We start from the raw sequence: 23,303 nt of genomic DNA, 5'->3' as shown, positions 1-23,303 counted from the left end.
ATTTACACAAAATTGTTATCAAAGCAGGAGGAGGTTGAGTGGGTTAATTGTTGTAAGTACAGAGGTACAATAATTGTCAATAAATTGACATTTGAACCCAATGTCGGTTCTCTGTGTAAAGAACATAAACTGTTTGAGAAAGCACATGGTGTTTTACAACACATAAACAGAGCCTGCTATCCAGTGATCAGCTGGTTTTATAATTTGAAACATAAGCTTGAACATTATTATTAGTCAAGCAGCAGTATAACAACAGCACTGGAGTGTGTAAAACCCAAGTTCACAACGACAGCTCATCCATACTATCAGGGACAGGGGGTGCTGAGGGTGCCCCCTACCTTCAGGACTGTGTAACTTCAACTACTAAGCGTTATCATTTAAGTTTAATCACTATTAAGTGTGATTAAATTTTTTAAATATCAATTATTTTGTTCATAAAGATTTGTTGGCAATTCCAACTTAAGTTTTGTTAAAACCATGAATGACAGTGTTTAATACATTAAAATAATCAGAAATCTTGTGCAGAACAAAATTTAGTAAAAAGTGATGCTCCCATTTGACGTGTATACATAGGAACATAAAAAGGTCTGCCATTTTACCCCATGCAGTCCAGTTCAGATACGTATCTGATCATTTTTTCTCCTAATTTGCATTAGCAATAATACTAAAAGGCATTTTATTATATACTGCATTATATCAATAAGGAATATTACATGAGAGACCTTATCTGTTTGCAAGATGCTAAGAAATTTAGTCATGCTTATATATATATATATATATATACTACTACTAGAATGCATTGCCCATTGGATATCCTGCAACTTGTACATTGCATATATGATTAAATATTTAAAGTTTAATTCGTTTTCTTTTTACTTTTTACCACCATTTTGATCCTCAACAGCAATACCGATAGCGCCATTGACCCAAACAACAGACAGTAGAATGATGACCCGATCAGCTAGCTTAGGTTGACCCTACAATCGCTGTAGTTCCCAATGCAGCAACCTTTAGCATTGCTGCTAATCAACCGATAACCCGTCAGGCATTCTTGACCTGGTGAGTCCATATAAGAGAATGTGTACAGATTAGCCTTGGACAGCAACATGAAGCCCTCTGCATTCTTAGCTTTAATACCAGGACACGGTAGGATTCTCGTAGAGTCAATGTTATAATGTGTAGAAGCTCTTATCAGGATCAGAGGTGGTCTTGGATTTCTGTTTTACTAACAACTGGAATTTCTGTATGCCACTGACATTTAATTATAACTAAGTTTTGATTTGATCACCTTCTCCTAAAGCTAAGGATTTAAATGTAATGTAAATAGGAAAACCTGCACCTACAAATAGCCTTGGAATGCTCAAATTCAAAAGAGTATGTGTGAGAAGACACACATGCACACACACCTTCACACCCACACCATCTGGTAAAGTCCTGAGAGAGATAACCTGGCTGCCTCTCATTAGCACCATTCAAGATCAACAGACCTGCCATCTGACACAATGTACAGATACTTACTCTAACAGGTAGATGACAAACCTCAGGTGACTTCAAAATATTTCCCCCACGTTGTCTGAACCCGATGCTGGAACGTGTGTGGAGAAAATATGAACATCCAATGTACATATGAGATAACTGTAAAATAACACTATGGGACATTTCTGATACAAGCTACACAAGTGTGGATCCATGACTGACACAGCAACAGATAACTAATATTGTTAGTTTTCCCTAACAAGTAGGAGTTTTTTCCTTGCTGCTGCTACTCACTGGGGCTTGGAGTCGGACCTGTGTGAAGCAGCTCTGTGACGATGGCTGTTGTAAAAAGCCAATCTGACTTCGACTTTCCATTATCTGCAATATCATTGTGCAATATCATTGTGAAGGGTTGTCTCACAATGTTTCAAAAAATCCTCTCAAATTATTCGTACACAGGAATAACCCGAGTTTCTGCTTCAACCTAAAAGCAGGCAACATCCAAGGTCAACATCTCTACACAGCAAAGCTGTACAAGACAAGACATCTCGCTGACTTCAAAAACTCTTCATTTCAAAGCATTATTTATGTTCCTTCCCTAATGTATCATTTATTGTCACTTTCCATGTTTTTCAATCCAAATAATATCTGAAGCGTAGTCTTATTAAAACACATATGTGTATGATTCAGACTACTCCAGACATTTCCTTAGCCTGCTGATACTGCAAAGGAGGAGATAGAACTGTTGCTGCTGCAAACCCAGTTTTTACTTCCAAAATCTTCTGACATAATTTGGATTATGATGATAGTGTACCTTAGAGCTATCTCTAATGATGGGATGGGATTTTAGATTGAGAAATTATCAGTAGCAGTAGTCAACTCTTGCAGACTTAGACAACCAATAATGGGTTTGCAGTCTTGCATTTCAAAATTAATCCAAATTACGATTAATCACATCTTTGTGGAATGTTCAGAAAAACATTGTTGCCAGTGGCATTTGTCAATCACTGAGTGGCACTACCAGCCCACGCAAACCCTGATGAAAACTTGTCTCATTTGAATAAAGACACTGAGTGACTCCTCGCTTTGATATATGTGACAGGGTTGTTGTCAAAGGGGCCACAAGCTGGGCCTGCCTGCATGGTGTTGTGATCCATATTGCTTTGAGCACTCTTCTTTAAAGGATGACGGGACCAGGTGGCAGTGCAAACGCCAAGCCATGCCCCACACGCGTGCGAGCAGACTACCAATCCAAGTTCAAAAGAGAGGAGGTGCAATATCCAGAGGGCAAGAGGAGTTATTTACAAATCATTGGCCAATAGGTGGAAGGATGTCTGGGGATAACCAAAATCACTGTGACACTACAAAAGGTTAGTTATGTACATGAATGCGCAATTGCGCATACTGAAAGGAAGTGATGATTAATATGATATGTAATTATAATATTACATTATATTAATGTTTTATAATAATAATAATAATAATAATAATAATAATAATAATAATAATAATAATGTTACTATTATTGTAAATAATTTGCTCTAACACACACACACGCACACACTTCAGTTTATTTGGTACACGCCTCCATCTTAGCACAAACTGTGCATTTCCACATGTCCTACCTCCCATGCCTGCTGTGTGTGGTGTAAATCAAGCCAACCAGCATCAAGTAGAGGTTTACTGAGTATTGGAATTGGCAAAATGAGCACCCATAAAGAACCAACATGGCATGACAGGTGGCGCTAGCTGTGCTGGTTCTAGCATCTCCCAAAGAGCTATTGTCTACAGCCTCCCATGTACAACTACATCAACGTTTTGCCAAGGATTATGTGAAAAGCAATGACTATCAGCAGTTAGCTGTTCAGTTTAGCTTGTGGACCAGAAGGATCGATGAAGAATGGTGAGAATTGTGTGAACAGATGGGCTACTACCAGGATCATCGCATCCCCATTAAACGCCGGTCTGACGAGTTTCATCCCAGAATGCAACACTTGACAGACTTTGACAGCCAAAGACTACATTGTGTTCCTGGGCTGACAGCAATAAACAAGAAAACATGTTTCCAGGAGGCCCAGGAGAATTAACCATGGACTGCTGAGAAGTGTTGAAAGTTTCCCGGTCAGATGTACCCAGACTTCTTTAGCATCAGGCAGATGGAAGGGTACAAATTTGGCACAAGCAACACAGATCCATAAAACCACTGTGCCAGCAGTATGAGGTGGTGAGAGTGTGGGAGAGTGATGCTCTGCCACACAACACGGCTCCTGAATGACACGGCGTGTCCAAACATTGTCGCTGACCGAGTTCATCCCTCCAGAGCTACAGTTTATCCACATGCTGGATGGACACGTCCAGCACGATGATGCATCACGTCATGAGGCACCGAACGCTTTCAGAAGCAGGACAGCTAGTACTCAGCAAATTCAGCATTGTGCACAGTCCCCAGACCCAATTTACAGCAAGTGCAGTAGTTTCTGCAAAGCACAACACAGACACAAAACATACCACATTGTGTAGAACCCACGTCCAGGTCAATTAATGTTATGCTGAAGGCCTAAGAAGGTGCAACACACTGCTAAATAGATATGTGCTGTAAACCCGCAGCTTTGTGTTTCTACAAATTATACATATCAGCCGCACAAGCACGTGACCTCTGGCCAAATCATGGACAATAAGAATGATTATGGATGAACAGCAAATGCATCACACAAGCCTGCATTAATGAAAACCTCATAAAACCACAAAGTAATCAGGAAACTACAGTAATTCAACACCAGTTAATAAATGTATGAACACTGGCAGGCTCTGAGCTAATCTGAAACCAGACAGCTGGCTATGGTAAATGTGTGACTCCACTGATAAAGGGAAAGCCTGTCAGGTTCTATAGCACAATCTGATCAAGCCTGATTCTTTTTCAAAGCCTAATTTCTAAATCAGACCACATACTCTAAAATAAGATCAGCTGGCTATACTGGGCAAAGTATGTAACAATTTTTGGCAATTTCTTTTGGGTTAAGAGAACAAATATAAATTGTATTCAGTTTTGTATGTTGAGAATCTAGGTCCCAGAGATCACTAATAAGGAAAGAATATTAAACTAGATTCATTAGATAAGATTCTTAATGTGCATTAGGGTAACTGGAAGCAAACGTTTGACTTCAAGTGAGTATACTAGAAACAATTGAGTATACAGGAATAACTTGCTCTCTGTTGGAGAGTGAAGCATGCAAAATGTGGATGCCATGTGTTTTCTTGTAGTAACAGCAAATTATGGACTTGGTTTTGTGTGCAAGAAAACATATTGTGCATCTTTATACAAGGTCTGAGTCATGCTGTTTTATATTCTCTTTGTGATAATATTTGTGTGTGTGTGTGTGCTGTGAATAGGTGTGTGCACCTGGAATGAGCATGTTTATGTGTGTGCACTTGTGTGTGTGCGTCTGGGATGAGTGTGTGTGTGTGTGTCTGGAGTGAGTGTGTGTGTGTGTGTGTGCGCGTGTCTGGAGTGAGTGTGTGTGTGTGCGCGCGTATCTGGAGTGAGTGTGTGTGTGTCCGTCTGAAGTGTGTGTGTGTTTATGTGTGTGTCTGGAGTGAGTGTGTGTTTGTGTGCATCTGGAGTGTGTGTATGTGTTTGTGTGTGTGCTCTTGTGTGTGCATGTGTGTGAGTAAGAAAAGGTACTGTGCCCAGTGACTGCCCCTAGTGTGAACGCTCTTAGCTGAGGCTGGAGGTGTATTCATACAGGCATCATAAGGACATTCCTTCATTCCTTCTCTGCCCGTGGTGCAGAACTACTGACCCTGTCGTCAGGTGCTCATGGCCATGCCTGTCCTCTTCAACACTAAAAGCTTACTGGGAGTCAAAAGACTGAAAGGCCATGAAGAAAACGGAAGGCTAATTTGTAAATAGTTGCTGAAATTTCAAACAAGATGAAATGACCATATAATTAATGCCATTTATTAGATTACAAATGGCCAAGTCTATACCAGGAAGCCATTTTACTGCTGATTTTGTTTTGCTGTTTGGAGTCAATTGCTGCATTTCAATGAGCACTCTATACACACACTCACAAATCCTCCAATGTGTTTTATTGCACATGTTTAATACTCCCTACCTCATTTGTACATAAAATATCCTCTATTACTGATCTGTCTGTAATATTGTAACAAAGAGTGTCCAAAATGCAAATGTCTTACTTGAAAAGTCATTATGAATTTGTTAGTGCAAATAGGAGTATAAAAGTCTACAATATTGTGTCGCACAGGGTTCCTGTGAAGTAGAACACTTGGACAAAAAGTGTCGCTGGGGAAAAAAGCAATGTAATGATATGTCATCATACTGTGCTAAACACATTGATGTTTTGCCAGGGGAGAGCTGTGATGCTCTCCTGATGCTCATCATTGATCTAGTCTTCTGCAAGTACCCTGAGATAATAGCTACTATATGCTTCCCTTATGCTAACAACCAGTTAAATAATGAATTATTATTCAATATCAGCCTACCTCATTACTCTGGTAAATCTAGAAAACTGTAACTGAATTCTGCTGGACACTGTAGAGACGTGCTCTGTCTTCATGGGTGGGACTGAAAGTTTGTTCGCTTACAGGTGGTGTTTCCCGAATTTTGACTAACACACCTTTAATTTCCTAGCCTGACATTGTAGTAGTAGTAGACATTTTAATAAAAAGTTGGCTTCTAGGATCGTCTTCTACAGCTTCACCAAGTCCTTTATGAAGGTTCTCAGAGTCCAGTTGATGTTATACAGCCTCAAATATTCCTGGATCCATGTACGGAGCACGGACTCATAGGCTTTCTTGTAGTGAATCCAGGTGGTGCACAGGTTGGTCTGTCTGGTCTTACAATGTTGAGTGACTGCTTCGTCCACCAGTAACTGTTGCTTGGTTCTTCTAATGCTCTTGCCAATGCCTTTCTGTGTCCCTCTCATGTATTGAGCCATGCGTGTACTGATCTTACCTGCAATGATGCATGACAGGAGCTTCCCGGTTGTGCAGATGCTGTTTATTAGCCAGCAGTTGGATGGAACTTCCTATTTCTGGGGGTCCTTCAGGATCAGGAGTGTAGGACCTTCCATTTAGTGTGGGTTCCATTTGTTAGCAGCTTTTTCGTTTGCAGTGCCAGGCACTTATGGAGTTCAGTTCGCTTTTTCAGCCAGCAAGCATGGGCCACGGCAGGGCTTGGAGCTGTCCTGCTCTTCATACTTAAGACCCTTTCTTGGATGACTGCTAGCCTGATGGTTACTGGATCCTGTTCAGGGAGGTTGGTGTTGTCGGTTTTCAGATTCTGCAACCACTGGGCATTGTTGTGTGACGTCTCCTTCTCCAATATGGTTGTCCAGCTTTGGTGGATCTGTTCTTATGCCTGCCACTTAAAGTACACTTTGGATGGCTCGTGGAAAGAATATCCTGTTTATTCTCTTTCTCTTCATCACATTTATGCAGTACTCATAGCTGGTTAACTTTTCTACATGTTCCTCTTTTCTTGGCCTCCAACCACCTTCTCAATGGAGGATACTGCTCCATGAAGAGGGTCCCAATTCGGGGTGTTGGGGTGATGAGACACTCCCCTGGCCTGTTGTCCCGGCTCCTCCTTGTGATAGCATTCATGTTGTACTTTGTCAAACTCTAGTTATGACAGCAGTTGCTGCTTTCGTGTGTCGACCACTGAGCTCCTAGTTGTTTGGGTGTCAGTCTTAACGTTCACTATTGAAGCATTCATATTTCCCACATCATCTGCATACACCCTCTCACAATGGGGTTGAGTGAGTAGTAGCCTTCCATCAGTCCTATATTCTCCACTACTGTTCATGAGTGTCTTGTATGTGCTCCAGTAGCCCACTTTTATCAGACTTTTATCAGACTGCCCTGGTTCCCCAGAATGTTATACCAACCTTGTTGACCCAGGAAACATCCGAGCCTGTGTAACTTTGTTTTAGACAGACAGTCAGGTTTTCAAAATTGTTTCATCAGTGTACAGCTGATGAAGGATCTCTGTCCAATTCATCCTGTATCTATGAATACCTTGTGTACTTCAGTTTTGAAAATCTCTATTACTATTACTACAGTGCACTGCAGTTACTCCCCTGGTTGTTGCATGAGTTGGGAGAAAGAAAGAATGTCCTTGTGATGAATGAATGTCCTTGTGATGCACGAATGTCCTTGTGATGCACAAATGAATTGGGTCTCCATCTCCAGCTCAGGGCCTTCACACATTCTAGAGTCACTGGGGCACAGTACCTTTTCTTCACACACACACACACACACACACACACACACACACACACACACACACGCACACACACGCACCCATGCACACACACACACACACACACACACGCACCCATGCACACACACACACACACACACACACACCACACACACACACACACACACACACACAAACAACTGTCTTGTTATTGAGTATTCAGCATACTGTTGCAATACTATTTGCAAACACTTGTGCTTTACAGAGAACATAAGATATCAGACTGATAACCTTGTATCTACAAGAAAACCACTTTCAAGAAACTCTGGTGAAGAATATAATTTGTATGCATCATTCTCATCTGACAGTTTGCCTTAATAATCATGAAATACTCATATATCATGTTTACGTTTCCAGCAACTCAAATAACTGTGAACTGCTTACAAAGCCCAAATGTTCAGGTTATAATGCTCAAAATTCGAACAGTAATATTTTATACAGGCCAAGACACCTTTTTTTATTTTCAGCCAAAACTTCAGGCTTAACGAGCACTCTGTGCACCCCTGGGTCGAACTGTGAGCCTACACAATCGCTATGACATCACCAAAACTGCAGAAGCCTGTTCTTCACAGATAATGGCATGGTCAATCCTAGTTTCACTTAAAGAACTGTGGGGTTTGGGTTGTTACAGCAGAGTATGTAACAGTCTTCTCTCTGGTGCTGCCCTGTTTTTACATGCATCAAATCCATTTTATGATCACTGTTATTTCCTTAATCAAGTACAAGTGCAATGGAATTTGACTGGTCAGTATGCACACATTACACGTACAGATTCTTACCACATCTGTGATTGCATATGCAAGCGCGTTACATCTTGAAGCTGCTTTATATGACCAGTGGTAACTTCATTATTCTTCATGTCTTATTCTAGATTATGTAGGTTTAAATTAAGGTTTAAATTAACCTTGCATGTGTGTGTCTGGAAAACAATGTATTTTTGTTAACAAATTCTGTCTATAAACTAAAGACACTGCAAAATAAAGAATTACTATAGTTTGAGGACTACTATGGTTTCTAACACATGTGGGCAGACACATTTCATAATGACTCTCAGCTGCTTGTAAAGTTCAACGGAAGGACTATCACATCATCTGCAGTCCCCACTAATTAACATGTGGTAGTACAGACATCAGTCTCTCTATTGCTCAATATAAATGTACCAAGGCACTGGAATCAATTATAATAACCATGAGACCAGGGCATGCAAGGCAACTGTACTGTCTCTGTGAATAGCCGATTTTAGACAAGAGATTTTTTTTAGGAGAAAGAAGACAAATTCAAGTCTTTAGATCACCTAGGTGACATTGCTTTGTACTGTACAGATAGGTAGTGACTATAACAGAGTGAGTATGGTCAACTCTAGGATTCATTCAGAATTTCCAAGTATGGTATTTTTGCTTTTATTATGTACACACAAAATCATTCAGAAGTACTCTGCTCTCATTTCTCTTTGGGGATTAATAGGTGTTATCTTGTCTGTCTCATCTTTCATAAAGCCCTGCAGTTGTATTTCTTGGTAAAAGCTTTTTTCATTTAAAAGCGACAGAGAAAATGTATCAGCAAACTCTATTTACCCTCTGAAGGCCATTTCATGGGATGTTCTGTGATTTCACACTGACGCTTTTGGCCAAGTGAGTTTTTTCTGTCACAGTACCAAAGGCAGAGCAGATTTAGCTGGTTAGTTTTCATAATGCCAACAACACTTCAGTTTATGTTTGGCTGAACAGCAATTTTAAAGGAGCCATGAAGATTATGGATTTAATGACAAGATGCTGACCTGACTGTGTCGGACCGAACACAAAAATTAGTTCATCCGTGCGTGTGTGCACATACTGGTGGTGTATGTTTCAGCCTACTCACCCTGAAGTCAATACCAACAGTCGAAATGAAACTTCCGGCAAGGAAAGCCCCATCTTTGAAACGCACGAGCAGGCACGTCTTTCCCACCCCAGAGTCTCCGACGAGCATCACCTGTAGAAAAACATCCTACTCTTTAACATTAACAAACTAAGTTCAACTTTACTTTCGAACATTTTTCCTAACCAGGAAGCTTGGTAGTTCCTGAGTGTTCCTGAAATGTGTTTCATCCAACAGAGTGCTTATAGTTTTCCACATAATTATTGATGTCACACATTTAATCATTTTATGAATAATTTTAACCACAAACAACAATTTTGCTTTTTACTGAGAATGATTTCTCAAAGTAATAAATGTTGTTTCTGGTTAATGAGTGTGCTATCATAAATGGGTCTGTACCAGGTTTGTGGTTCCACATGTTCCCAAATCTCTAAAATACAACAAAATAATGCATTACTTTATTAGCCAATACATGGATAGCTAAAGGTAGGTCACTGTGGTAGCAACATCTTAATAATGGCATAGAAACAAGTAGATCCTCAGAACATTTCAAACACACAAGGGCACTGTGTTTCTGTAAAAATTATGAATGATTACAAAAATGTTCATCTGTAATTTTTTGTAATATTTTTGTAATAATGCAAACTGATTAAGGGTTTATCTAGCTTACTCATAAATTATTCAGGTTGCCTAATAATAAACAGTGGCTGAAACGTGCAGGCATTTCAGATGGATTAGCCTAAATTACAGTGATTACAATGGTGAATGAAAAATTTAATAAATAAATACATGTGTTTAAGGCTAAGTGATTAATAAAAAAGGCACATTTTCTTATGGATGTGATGTAAAGCTTCTAGCATTGATGCACATCAAAGCATTTTAAACACAACCTGGAGGCATGACATTGAAGTGCAGCCTACACGTGACTGTGCGGAGTAAAGGACATTAGACTCTGCAAGTCCAGCTTGCTTTCTCTGCCGTATCATGAAACAATGCAAACTTGCAGTCTTAGGCAGGAAGTAAGGAAAGAGGCCAGATTTCGACCTCATGACAAGTCCAGACTACTGTAGGATAGTGACCATGCTGCTGTCTTCACTATTTCCTCGGTGTTTCTGTCAGGTCAGATGCACACATTTTCAGACAATTTCCAATCCAGTATGTCCTTGTCCAAAATCACAAAACAGCTTCACAGTTTAGGACGAAATTGAAATACAAACTAAACAGATCAATTGTTAGCTGTTCATATATACGCCATACCAACCAGAACTGTCTCCTGGGAGAATGCACCATGAATTTCCATCAGACAATTGTTATGAAATACACAACTATGTTGCTGTGTCTTTTGAAGCACCCCAGGGTCAGGGGCATTAGAAAAGCAGCTTGTTAGTTATCAACAGCAGGTCTGAATCTGACGTTTGTTGTACTGCAGACAAGCAGGTCGGTCACCTGACTTTCAACACCGTGGTGTCAACAACTTTATATTACGCATCCTCCACAAAAAAAACACTTTAAGTAACAATAACAACAGTTATCCAATGTGAGTAAAGCATTGCAGTGTTTAGATCTGGCATGTGTTTGATACACAACATATCTGTTTTCGCCTGCTGGTCGTTCCTTTCCCGTTCCTGGCAAGTTTACATTGCTGTATCTTTATTGACACAGCTGGCGTGCTCGTTAAATAATCGCGTGGCCCAACTTCGTCAGCGGCAGGCGCACCGAAGTGAGGGGACGTTTATTTCCATGTAGCTGTTCCTTGTCGCAAAGCCTTCCTTAAAACACGGAGCCAAGCGCTACAGTCCGCATGTGCCATGTGGTCCATTAGTTGGTGTGCGTATAGGAAAGAAAGCAAATGTACGGACGCGCAGACAAAATAAAGCACACAAAATAAAAAGCAATACATGAATAAATTAATACATAAGCTATGCTTGGCATAACATAATGGCTTAAGTCTAACAACAAAAACAACAAAAAAACTTACCTTAAATGATATATCATAAAATTCCCCACTGTTGCTTAGAGATGGTCGGCTATGGAGAACAACTCCATTTGACTGAATCTGGGCTTCTGTGCTGCATTTCTCTTCTTTCCCCTTATCTTTGCCGTTGCTTGGAGAAACAGTCGGTCCCTTCCCTTTCATCGCCTTTTTCCTCGACATGTTGCTGTTTTTTCAGTTAGGATGAAATGTCAGCGAGCAGGTTAATGTGATAAAATCGTCAGTGCGCGTTCGGGAGAAAATATCCTCAGATTTTCTCGGGTGATGTGTATTTAGAAACGTGAAACTTTTTAAACGTCTATTACGTTAACTTAAATTTCCCCCACAACGCAGCGCACCTGTTTTTATTGTTGTTCACAGGAGAAGCCCACCTGCTAGGTTGAAACAGTATTTCAAACGTTCAACTATTTTATGTTACCTTTAGTTTAAATATGTGGTTCCCCTTTCCAGTGCAATTTTCAGTATCTGGGTCTTCGCTCGTGTCTCGTACCGACCAGTTTGCGAGATTGTTGACAACGAGCTCATCGCGCGCATCTCATCGTTGCACCCCGCGAGCTCCGAGACACAACTTGTTAGAACGCGAACCTCTTAAAGGTACAACACACGTTATTGCACATTTGACGTGGTCAGTCGCGGTTTATCTCAAAGCATACCAAAAATCAAAGGACAAAAGGGTGGCATATAAACCTGAAGTTACACACCAATCGAATGCTTATTATTTATCAGTGGACCAAACTTTTAGTCCAAACTTTTAGAGTTTTAAACTCTGGAATTATGTAAACCTCTCCACGAATTATTCCTATCTTTTTGAATATTTAAATACATCTTATCTAGTTCAGAATGGGGCGTTTTGGGTTCCAGGTCGAAAATAAAACCTTACAAAGTTGGTATTGGATTTCTGTTATGTTTTCTATGACTACAAAGACTTACTTGTGATGTTTAAAGCCCTTGAAGATCTTGCTGATCTCTTGAAGCATTAATGGAGCAGCCCAACCATATGCATCATTTGAAGCTCTTAACCCAGATGCAAAATGTTCTTGTTTAAGGTCATTATGTTGTTTGGCAGCTTTTTATTAAATTTTAGTGTATATATCACAACTGAATTTATTTATTTAATCATTTTATTATCATAATGAGTTTTTATCTCTTATGTATAGCACTTTTGAAATTTTGGAATCAAAACAAAATGTGCTATATTAGTACTGACGTTTAAACCACTTATTTCATAAGGTGCATGTTTAATGTTTGCTGTTAAATAACACTGCCTTTATTTACTGACTTGGATGGATTTTAAGAGTGATTTATGCAGAAAACCTGATCATTTCAAAATGTTGAACCTTTTTATCTCACGGCTGCATGCCATGTGGATCAGGTCTTCAGGTCTTCTTCAGAATTCCTGAGGGGTAACCAAGCTTTTCCCAAAAACAAAGTGCCATTTCTGAAAAACCACTCCGAGTGGAAATGACTCATTTTCAAATGTGTGCAATGATTTTTATTCTTGAGAGTCACAGAAGTTTGAAAGCATGAATCACTATAGATGACTCAGTCTATCTAAACAAAGTATTAATTTGCATTGCACCCATTTGATGTTGCTAGAGGAAATTTAGTTTTTTTAAGAGTAACTATATGGAGAGAAAAAATGGAAAGTACCTTTTTAAGTTTTAACCACGACTGTTTCATCTTAATCAGTACATTATTGCTGCATAATCCCACCAAGGGTCAGATCTATCTGTACGCCGCCAATGTTTTTCTCCATTTACTTTTCTCTGTGTAGTAAGTCTGGGGAGCTGGGTTTAAGCTGTGTCTGACATCTGCTGACAGATTAAGACATGGGACATTTTATTTGTCTGGTTTAGTCTCTTTGGTCAAGGCAAGCATAGTAAAATCCAACTCCACAAGCCCAAAGACAGAGGTGGATGACTTTAGAGTGCTTCAAAATCAATGCTTCAGAGTGTATCCACAGGAGGAACTCAGCAGTTAATCACATCACATCTTAGCATTTGTTTCATTTGTCTTCACTGGTAATTTTAAAAAGCCACCATCTTCCTCATTTGTTTGCAATGTTATTGGCTATCAAAGTGATGAACTTGATTGAGGTAACAACTCAACTATCGATCAGGTAACATGACTAACACTTTAATCAAAAGAAGACAAGCTTGAAATTTTAGACAGCATGTAAAAAAAAAAAACGGTGATATATATAACAAATTATTTACCTATTCAATCACTTAATTCCACGTTGTGTATGTTGGCATATAACAATCAATCTGTTCCAAAACAAGGTTTTCTTTATGTGTTATGGACAATTTAATGTGATTCAGATTATTCTTTTGAAACCATAAATCCCTGCTCCAAGTTCTTAAAAACTGCTGACACGGTTACTTGAAGCTTTATTTTACAAAGTCATTCAATCCTTGCCGTGACAAGCTGCTGTCAGCGGAGCTCCTCCACACGAGGACATGAAGTGCTTGTCACGTCTCTGTCAATGAATCGGGTCAATAGCTGTCCGGCTGGCGCCAGTTCCTGGACCGAAAGTAACTCCTGAGGCCTTCCAAGTTGACCGGTGGGAAGTAAGGCCCAATACGCTTCCTGGCCCACCATTTCCCTTCAGCAGCTCCGCCACGGCCAGGCTTGGTAAACTTGTATCTGAAGTGTTCACCTCGTACCCACCTAAAGACACCAATCAAAGTGTGTGAAGATATGACAGAGATGTAGTCACTGTCTAGTTCACTAGAAACTGCTGTCATCCTCAGTGGCCACTTGTTTATGTATGCTTATCTTATAAATGAAGTTCACACGCAGGAGTCCTACACCTGCCATGGACCATTTCTCAGCCACCTGGGTGGCGATATCAGCCCAGTAGTGACACTGGTGTTCGAGTGGCATGCACTGCTGGAGTTGCCACATGTCAGTGTGTCTGCTGCCTCCCAAAATTATCCAGATGGCAGCACTCAAGTTCATGATGAAGATGATAGAGTTGAAGGAGGACACATTTTCAAATATACATTTCTATTAAAAATGACAGTATAATGATATGAAAAGAAAAATGACGTGCTATAACGTTTTTATGATTATGCTCTAATGCAAGACTAACGGCAAAATGTAACATTTTTCTTTATAAACATTTGACTTTCTCCAAGATATTTTCACCGGAGCATGTTTTTTTTTTTTTGATGTACTGCATCTTACCGAGGTTTCTCTCTGTTCTGAAATGGATTGTGTGCCATTAGAGACAACATGGTGGAGTCGTTGGCCAACAGTCTGCCTGCTATTTGAATTATCCATTCATTCTGTTCATATGTCTGGCAGAGAGAGAGAGAGTACATAATTATGTGAGAGCATAATGTTATAAACCTGATATTAGTGAATGTACACTCTTCCAAGGGAGTTCTAGAAGAATAACAACTTCATCCTCTATCCCTTTTGTACACTACACACATATACATTAATTCTACAAAGCCTGAGACTGAAAACACTTCAGACGCGATGATGAACACTGCCCCCTGCTGCACAAAGAGTGTCATGGCTCAAACAAAGAAAAAGCTTGTGCAGAACCTCAACAGAGAAAGTTTTAGTGGTTTTATCTCTGCACACTAAATCTGCAGTGGAACAACACTGTACAGCACCAACACTGTAATTCGTAAATTATCATATCTAAGGTTTTTACCTAACTGTGCACCATAATTTCAGAAGTGTTGATATTTTATTACTCCCATTTCCATTTTATTCTTATATACCAAACACTTCACACCCATGAAACGAAGGTCATTTTATACCGGTTTAAACCGTTTTAATTGAAAATGAAATAAGTCAGGGCACAGCTGAGAACAACCCATGCCATCTTTGCCTGGTAAGACAACCTTTAAAACTAGTGATGAACAGACTGCAACGTCCTTAGCTGGTTCTGATTTCTGATGTTTTTAAAAGTCAATTCTGATATTTTTTCTTACAAAGAATTACAAGTGATGACGTGACAACATTTTTGTTCACATTTTCTTTTAATTGAACCTTCTTACATTTCAACATAAAACTGCACACTATGTTATAGGACAAACCTTTTCACAAACCTTCAAATGAAATAAAGAGGAATGTTGTCACTTTTCTAAAAGGAAAGTAATTTGCATATGCATTCTGTTTTTTCACAATACAAATAAAAAATCAAGGCCCTTATGTTGATGTCAGTAAATAGGCCAAATGTAGTCACTGTGCTGTTGACATGTGGCTGTGTGTGTGCTGCTATTGCCCTCCTGTGTTACACAAGTGTAAATGTGACCCCAAATCTTATCACTGGCTGATCGATCAAGTAATGCCCGGTTCACACTACTATTTTAGGCTGGTTTTTCAGTCGCCGCCTGATCGACGACAGAAACTGTGGTCGGAGGCAAATCGGCGATCACTCGTCGCTCGCTCAGTCGTGTAGTGTGAACTGCTGAAAGACGCTCGCCGAGCAGTCGCCGACTGGTCGCCGACTCGTCGCAGACGACCGGCAGATATCTAGCATGTTTAATATCTAGCAGTCGGCGACTGAGAGTCGGCAGCAGCGTCTAGCTACAGCCAATGGGAACGCGGAGAGAGAACCGCGGCACCGCAATTTACTACAACACTGTGTTTAAGTTATTGTGACAGCACTGGAGAAATAGTGTGATTGATTATATTTATGTTCACTTGGGACTATGGAGTGTTTAAATGGTAAAAAAAAAAATAATAACGAAAATGTGGAGTACATGTACATTGTTTTTTTTTCTTCTACGTGGTGTTGCTGGTTCTCGCGAGAGTTTCATTTTCGTGTTCTCGCGTTTTTGGACGGCAGCCAGATGAGTCGGCGATTCCCCAGTCGTTTAATTCGTGAGCCCGCGTCGCCGATCAGTCATGTAGTGTGAAAGCCACAACAACTGAAAGACTCGCGATTACAGCACAACCAGTCGTGTAGTGCGAACGGCACAAAAACCTGATGACTGAAAAGTCGTGTAGTGTGAACCTGGCATAACTGGCCAATCGATCCGTTCTGATCTAAACTGATTGTTCTTACCTGGAAGGCTGCAAACCACATGAGCCAGTCCAGCCTGTAGTGGTACGGGGTGATGAGGCAGGGTCTTCTGCCCACGGCTCCAGGCTTACACATGAACTCATACTCCTCCCACACCACCCCCTCATCAGTGTGGTTAGCACTCAGCGTGCCCTGGAACACCACCTCCGTCCGCTCCTTAGTGACACTGCAGAGAGAGACAGATTGTGTGTGTGTGTGTGTGTGTGTGTGTGTGTGTGTGTGTGTGTTTGAGTGAGTAAGAGAGAGAGGTTGTGATGGAAAGGCAAACTTGTGGTTAACGATGTGTCCAACAACAATGAACTACTATGAAATTTAGTGGAATCAGTGAGTGTTACCAGAGTGAGAGAGTGTGACACACATTTACATTTAGGACATTCTGCAGACATTCTTATCCAGAGCAACAGAAAGTGCTTTGCAACTGTTCACAGAATGCATCCTAGATAGTAGCATATAGGTCATAAGAGATTCAGAGGGCTTCACCTGCCAAAGGCCCCATAGGTGTTGACAATCCGGAGGGGATCGAATGAAGTGTTCATCACCTGTCTGGAGCTTACAAGGTTGATCACCACAGGGATACTCAGATATGCAATCAAAACTCCCAAAGCAATGTTCACTGCCCGCCTGATGAACATACCTTAAGGCAGAAAGAAAGAACCAAAAACTAACATCACAATTTCTTTCAATATCAGATTCCTTTAAGCACTGTACTTTTCACACACACACACACACACACACACACACACACACCTTTAGTGACTGGTGGACTTGTTCCTTCTGCATCTTCTTTCTGTATCTTCAGTAAGGTCTGCCGGGGGCCTCCAGTGGGCCAGAACAGACAAGCTAGTGCAGAGTCATCAAAGCAGGCTAAACTTGGCACTATAGTTAACCAGTTCAAGAAACTCAGATTGCCACTGATTATTAAAATGACCTGTAACAAATACACATGCATAGGTGAACACACACACACACACACACACACACACACACACAGCATGTTATACAGCATAGATGACATAGTCTGCTATATGCTGTAATGTTTTTCAAGACATAACATCACCTAGAATTTAAAACCTCATCCTATATACTAGGTTCCTTGGTTTCTTCAGTACCAAGTTCTACAAGGAGACTAAATATTTAAAAAATATTTTAAAAATTACATTTTAAAAAGCCCTGATCAATGCTTCTTGCTGCCACTAGATGAAACACTTCCAACCATCTTGGCCAAACAGCCCAATTCAATCACCGCCAATTACAGCCACCGGCTTTAAAAAAAATAATTCAGCTGTCTTAACAACATTAATAAAAGTGCACGAGCGTCTGCAGGTTTGTGTGTGAGAATGTGTGTGTGAGAGAAGTGTGTTTGACCTGGAAGAGGATCTGCAGTACCCCGTTCACCATGCACATGTGTGGGCCCATGAAGGTGAAGAAAGGCACGACAAGCTCGATGAAGTGATTGGTCAGGGTCTCGATGCGATGGAACCACCAGGGGGAGCTGTGCAGGTAGTAGGAGACAGGGCTGGGAACAGGCTGGGTCTGCACAAGCGTCCAGCACAAAAAGTGCGTTTGATAAAATATCAGCACACAGGGTTTCGTTAATGGATGATGTCAGACCATGTCTTTCCTCTACAGTGGCAGACTGTAAATATACACAGGCAAACCTCATAGTGGTAGTCCATACAGGTCAGATCTCGCCAACAGCGATCTCCTCGGATCTTGATCAAACCCTGAAGAGACATTTCGGGGACGGAGAGGGGACACATTACACCTAGCTGAACCTTTTTGATATTGATCACAGAACGCATTTATCACATTTATTTTTTTATTTATAACAGTGATTATGATAAAGAACAGTAATCATTATTATGACAACAGTGATCATTATTATGCTAAAGAATAATGATTATTACTATGATAATGTGATAACTGGCTTAACGCTTTCTGGCACCATAAATGCTAATGTCTTGTTTTTAATAGTATTCTTTATCCTGAACCACTTTTGGTGAATTCCATTGTGGAACTGTGATGGGATGTCACCTGTGCAACACATTCAGTTGTGAAATTTCCTCACTCCTAAATTTTTCAGTCAACTGTCAGCTGTATTATAAGAAAAAGGAAGAGTTTGGGAACGACAGCAACTCAGCCATGAAGTGGTAGGCCATATAAACTGATGGAGCAGGGTCAGTGGGTCAGCAGATGCTGAAGCGCATAGTGTGAAGAGGTTGCCAACTTTCTATAGAGTCGATCACTACAGACATCCAAACTTCATGTGGCCTTCAGACCAGCTGAAGAACAGTGCGCGGAGAGCTTCATGGAATGGGTTTCCATGGTCGAGCAGCTGCATCCAAGCCATACATCAAGTGCAATGCAAAGCGTCACATGCAGTGGTGTAAAGCACACCTCCGCTGGATTCTAAAGCAGTGGAGGCACCAATTGCTTTGTTAATATTTGGGGAGCTGGACATTACTGCAAACTGTAGTTTGGAATCTGGGTACTGACATGTTAATTTTGTAATGTAAACCAACACAGCTGGCACTATGATGCATAAAGAAGGCCAAGGTATCCCAGACCCATCAATGAATTCCCTCTATAAGTGCCAGGAATCTTAGGGGTATTAAGACCTGTAAGTGGATAAGTAGTGCTCAGCTTGCATCTGGAAGTCATCTCTAAAAACTCATTCACGCATTTTTGGTTTTGGTGGCCTTGTACTGTGCCACAGACTGTGCCATCGTTAAGAAATCTGTGAACGTGTGGAACTGTGTGACAGCAGTATACAGCTTGTAATTTTACACCATTACCAAACCATAATGATTTAGAGTTTCATTTGGAAAGACAATTGACAATTTGAAGGTTGAAATGGGACAAGTATCCTATATGCAGTAATTTCAGAGCTGTATAATATGGACTGTTAAGGATGATAATGGATAAGGATGAAGATAATTTGTGCAGATTGCTACAATTCTCTACTTAAGCCCAGACAAAATAAAGAGGAAATTCATTAACACAGCAGTAATGGATTCTTGAAAACCTACTTGTGGAACAAGCTACACTCCACTCGAGTCCTGCTCACAGAAGGACTACATCAGCCCCCATTAGCCTTTCTGTACTGCTCATTACATCCTCAGAGCATTGACACATAGCAAGCAAAAAATGAAAACTCAAAACATTGAGTTTATAGATTTCTACAAATGTGTGTCTGTTTTCCTGGTTGGCAAACAGAATGAACCCGCTGCAACTTACGGAGTCTGTGGGGCAGCAAAGTAGCCACGTGTTACAGTGATCTAATCAACAGCATTTATTTGTTTCACATTATGTAAGGCTGCCTTATGAACATGTCCGGATATGCTTCTGAAGAGAAAATATACAGCTTTAGAGATGTTATTTAATGGATCAGTGTTAACAGTTACACTGAGGTCTTTAACTGTAGCTCTCTCTCAGAGCATCCATGAAGGTCTGCTACCAAATAAACAACTTTAGCAGACATCCTGGCCTCCGTGAAAATAGTGCCAATATAGAACTGCTTGAAATATCATGAAATAAATTTTATACTGAGAAAGAAAATTTGAAATGGATCAGTTGACTACAGCAGCTCAGCATTCATTGTAATGTGGTCATATTGACAAATACACTATATGAGAAATAGTTTTACTCATCACAAGGGAAAATGTGTAGGAGTAGGGTCTGAGTCAGCTCTGAGGGCTGCAGCATTTAAGCATGTGCATGAGTGTGTGCGTATGCATCTTTGTTTGGGTGTATAATTTTGCTTGAGTTTGTGTGTGCGTGCATGTACACACACATATTTTTGTGCATTAATGTGAATGTCTGTGTGTCTGTGTGTGTGTGTGTGTGTGTGTACTCACTGCTCCCAGCATGATTCGCACTATGAGCCAGCGGAAGGTCCAGATGGAGACGAGTGATGGCGGACAGTGGCGGGGCATCTGTGCCAGGCTCCAGAACGGACACAGGAAGATGCCCAGGAAGCCAGTCTCCAACAACTGGCTCTCCCAGCCTGCACACATGCAAACACATGCCTCACAGACACAGCACTGGTAATAAAACAATCAATAATCACTTTGAAAGCAGACTATACATACCAAAGGAGTACCTAAAAAAAAACAAAGAATGAAATGTTATGTTTTTCCACAAAGATTTTGCCCTAAAGAATATAACACATTAAGGATCATATGTCAAAAACACTTCTACTCAAAACATTCAAGTGGATACATATGGTTTAAATTGCCATATTTTGGGATGAGAGAAGTAGACTGACACACTACGGGTTTATTTCAGTAATTCCATTCAAAAAGTGAAACTGGTATATTTATACTCATTCATTACACACATACTGCTATATTTCAAGTGTGTATTTATTTTAATTTGATTACTTTTTCCTGATATTCTAATTTTAACCAGCACCTATATACACAATACCATGAAGTTCCCATAGTTGGGAACTATGGATGTATGGATGGGTGCACATGGATGGGTGTATATGTGTATGCAGTGTGGCTACTCACCAAAGTTGCCCAACACTCACAATTGAGTGATACAGGATCCACAGCACTGCCATTATGATCATGTTGGCCCTGCCGGACAGCAGGACAAAGCCAGACAGTGCCAACCCGACCAGGGCGATGCCATCCAGGTTGGCATCCATGTCGTTCCAGTCCATGAACCAGAGGACGGAGGGGGTGTATGCCAGCGCATCCATGCCAATCTTACCACCCACGTAGCGCTTGACGCTACTCAGGTAGTCTTTGCAGGGCATGAGGCCTCTCTCCCCGATCAGCTGTTTGTTCTGGTCGTAAGCCACACCAAAGGCGACAACTTCGAAAAGAGAATAAAAAAGAGAGTGGTGCACACCTGATGACAACACACATAAAGGTGGAGTGGGAAAGGAAACTGCATGGGGTGCTGTTACATGGGTGTAATGTTTAATTATTCCTGATGTAGTGGTGCCACCATAGTCAAACTTTCAGCTTCAAAACGTTCCGCTAAAATACTGATTTGTAAATACTAAAATACTGAGTGTTGACAAGGCTACTGAAGTAAACCTTCAGTAAAACTTACAATAAATGAATGCAATTGATCGCAAAAGAACAATCCTAGTAAGCCAGAAAGTCCCCGTTTGCAACCTAATCTTTTCTTTCTTATCGTATTTAGATATGTCATTTTCTGTTTCACTGCTATCGACTGTCGGCTTCGCTGAAGGAAGATTTTCGCCATGTCTTTTCCTCAAATTGCTGTGGCTATACGCGGAGCTTACGGAAGCCGCCATATTTTTGCGCCGCGTGTTCTTTCGCGCATGCGTGTTTATTCGCGGTGTATTAGTAGAGGTATGGTTATCCAAGTGGCATACCGCCACCTACTGTAATCGAATATGAAACGAATACAGATAGAGCCGAAGTAGAGAACAGATCATATAACCATATAACCACTGTTTTAAAAATACAATTCAGATCTGCCCAATTATAGTACAAATTCCAAATGTGACAGGAAATACAGTAGTTATACAATATAATACACATTTACACAATATTTGTTGCTGATTCAATACAATTAAAATGTATTTGGTACAGTTATTGTATCTTCAACTCTTGTATGTACTGTCTGGATTCCAAATGATTACATTTCTCAATACATATGTCTGTCATAACATACTTTCCATACATTCTGCAGGTTTGTTGATATTACTAACCTGAATGATTTGCATTGTAGATCTGTTTCCACATTCCTGTGTAATATTCTCTGCAACGAAACATGTATTTCCCAGTATAGTGTCTTGCTGTTGATGACTCTGTTTATGTGCACAGTGTGTCTCCATGAGCCACAGCCACATATGAGCACATATGAACACAGTGTTTCTGGGCTGTTTGCTTCCTATAGTGAACATCTTGGATTATTTAATTCCTGACATTACTTCTGATTTATAATAATGAGTAATAGGTGCAGTTGCACATCACATCAATTCCTCTTTAGTCCGAGTCCACTAAGGAGCTGCATCTCAGCGCTCTTGACCAGACTGTGGTTTATGATTGAGGATAATAGATTGATGTCATTGTTCAAAAAATTGAGTCCTATCATGTATATAAAATCCTGATATGTATGTCAGTGGACTAGGGATCCTTCTCCCTCTAGCAGTTGGTAATCCTCCAAAATCTACCATCATCCAGTCAAATAAAATGAATCTATTGCAGGTGTTGTGTTGAAAAGAAATGTAAATGCTATTTTTCCATCTAGGTTGTGACTCCAAGGGAACACCTTGAAGTTCTCCACTATGGTGCCACCTTGACCTCACAGTGTGCTGGTTGTTCTTCCTTCAGGGTCCAGGGGTGCATTAGTTCTCAATAGGAAGGACACAGGTCCATCGTACCAAGAAGCAAGCACATATTATCGAGGAGTGATTACTATATTTATAGAGATAATTTGAGAATAACAGGATAAGGGATAGAGCGTGAAGGTAGAAGCAGGAACACAGCTCATCATAATCAAGGCATGCTATTATCCCCAAGAGTTTATAGAGAACAAAACAGGATACCAAATCATTGTTAAAAATATATTGTGGGCCAAGGGTGTTTTATCAATGGGTTTTATCAATAATCAATAGATGGAAAATTATTCTTCTTGTGATAAAATTCTTACAAGAACAC

General features: G+C 40.4%; 2 protein-coding genes across 4 annotated transcripts in view; both read right to left on the bottom strand.

The window, feature by feature from the left end:
* Positions 1-12,184, bottom strand: part of rab26 (RAB26, member RAS oncogene family) — a 70,286-nt gene extending 58,102 nt beyond the window's left edge. The window contains exons 1-3 of one of the 3 annotated variants that reach the window (XM_076987942.1): positions 12,028-12,184; positions 11,595-11,775; positions 9,620-9,730 (exon numbers count right to left, since the gene is read on the bottom strand). In XM_076987942.1, coding sequence (XP_076844057.1) covers positions 9,620-9,730; positions 11,595-11,771 — 288 coding nt within the window. In that variant the 5' untranslated portion in view covers positions 11,772-11,775; positions 12,028-12,184. Of the gene's footprint in view, positions 1-9,619; positions 9,731-11,594 lie in introns of all 3 variants that reach the window. The other 2 variants (XM_076987945.1, XM_076987943.1) reach the window with 2 other exon arrangements.
* A 1,545-nt stretch (positions 12,185-13,729) lies between these two features.
* lmf1 (lipase maturation factor 1) lies at positions 13,730-21,948 on the bottom strand. The gene is made up of 11 exons (XM_076987949.1): positions 21,724-21,948; positions 21,171-21,480; positions 20,748-20,758; positions 20,514-20,662; positions 18,315-18,380; positions 18,022-18,189; positions 17,404-17,584; positions 17,137-17,290; positions 16,639-16,822; positions 14,799-14,911; positions 13,730-14,279 (listed from the first exon to the last, which is right to left on the bottom strand). Exons 1-11 carry the CDS (start codon positions 21,929-21,931, stop codon positions 14,105-14,107), a joined length of 1,719 nt encoding a protein of 572 aa, XP_076844064.1. The 5' UTR covers positions 21,932-21,948; the 3' UTR covers positions 13,730-14,104.
* Between the last annotated feature and the right edge of the window lie 1,355 nt (positions 21,949-23,303).

The sequence above is a fragment of the Brachyhypopomus gauderio genome, unplaced genomic scaffold (genome assembly GCF_052324685.1).
Source record: "Brachyhypopomus gauderio isolate BG-103 unplaced genomic scaffold, BGAUD_0.2 sc57, whole genome shotgun sequence".
In the NCBI taxonomy this organism is placed as follows: Eukaryota; Metazoa; Chordata; class Actinopteri; order Gymnotiformes; family Hypopomidae; genus Brachyhypopomus; species Brachyhypopomus gauderio.
Note: the sequence above shows the minus strand (reverse complement) of the source record. Positions and strands in the feature narration are given on the sequence as shown.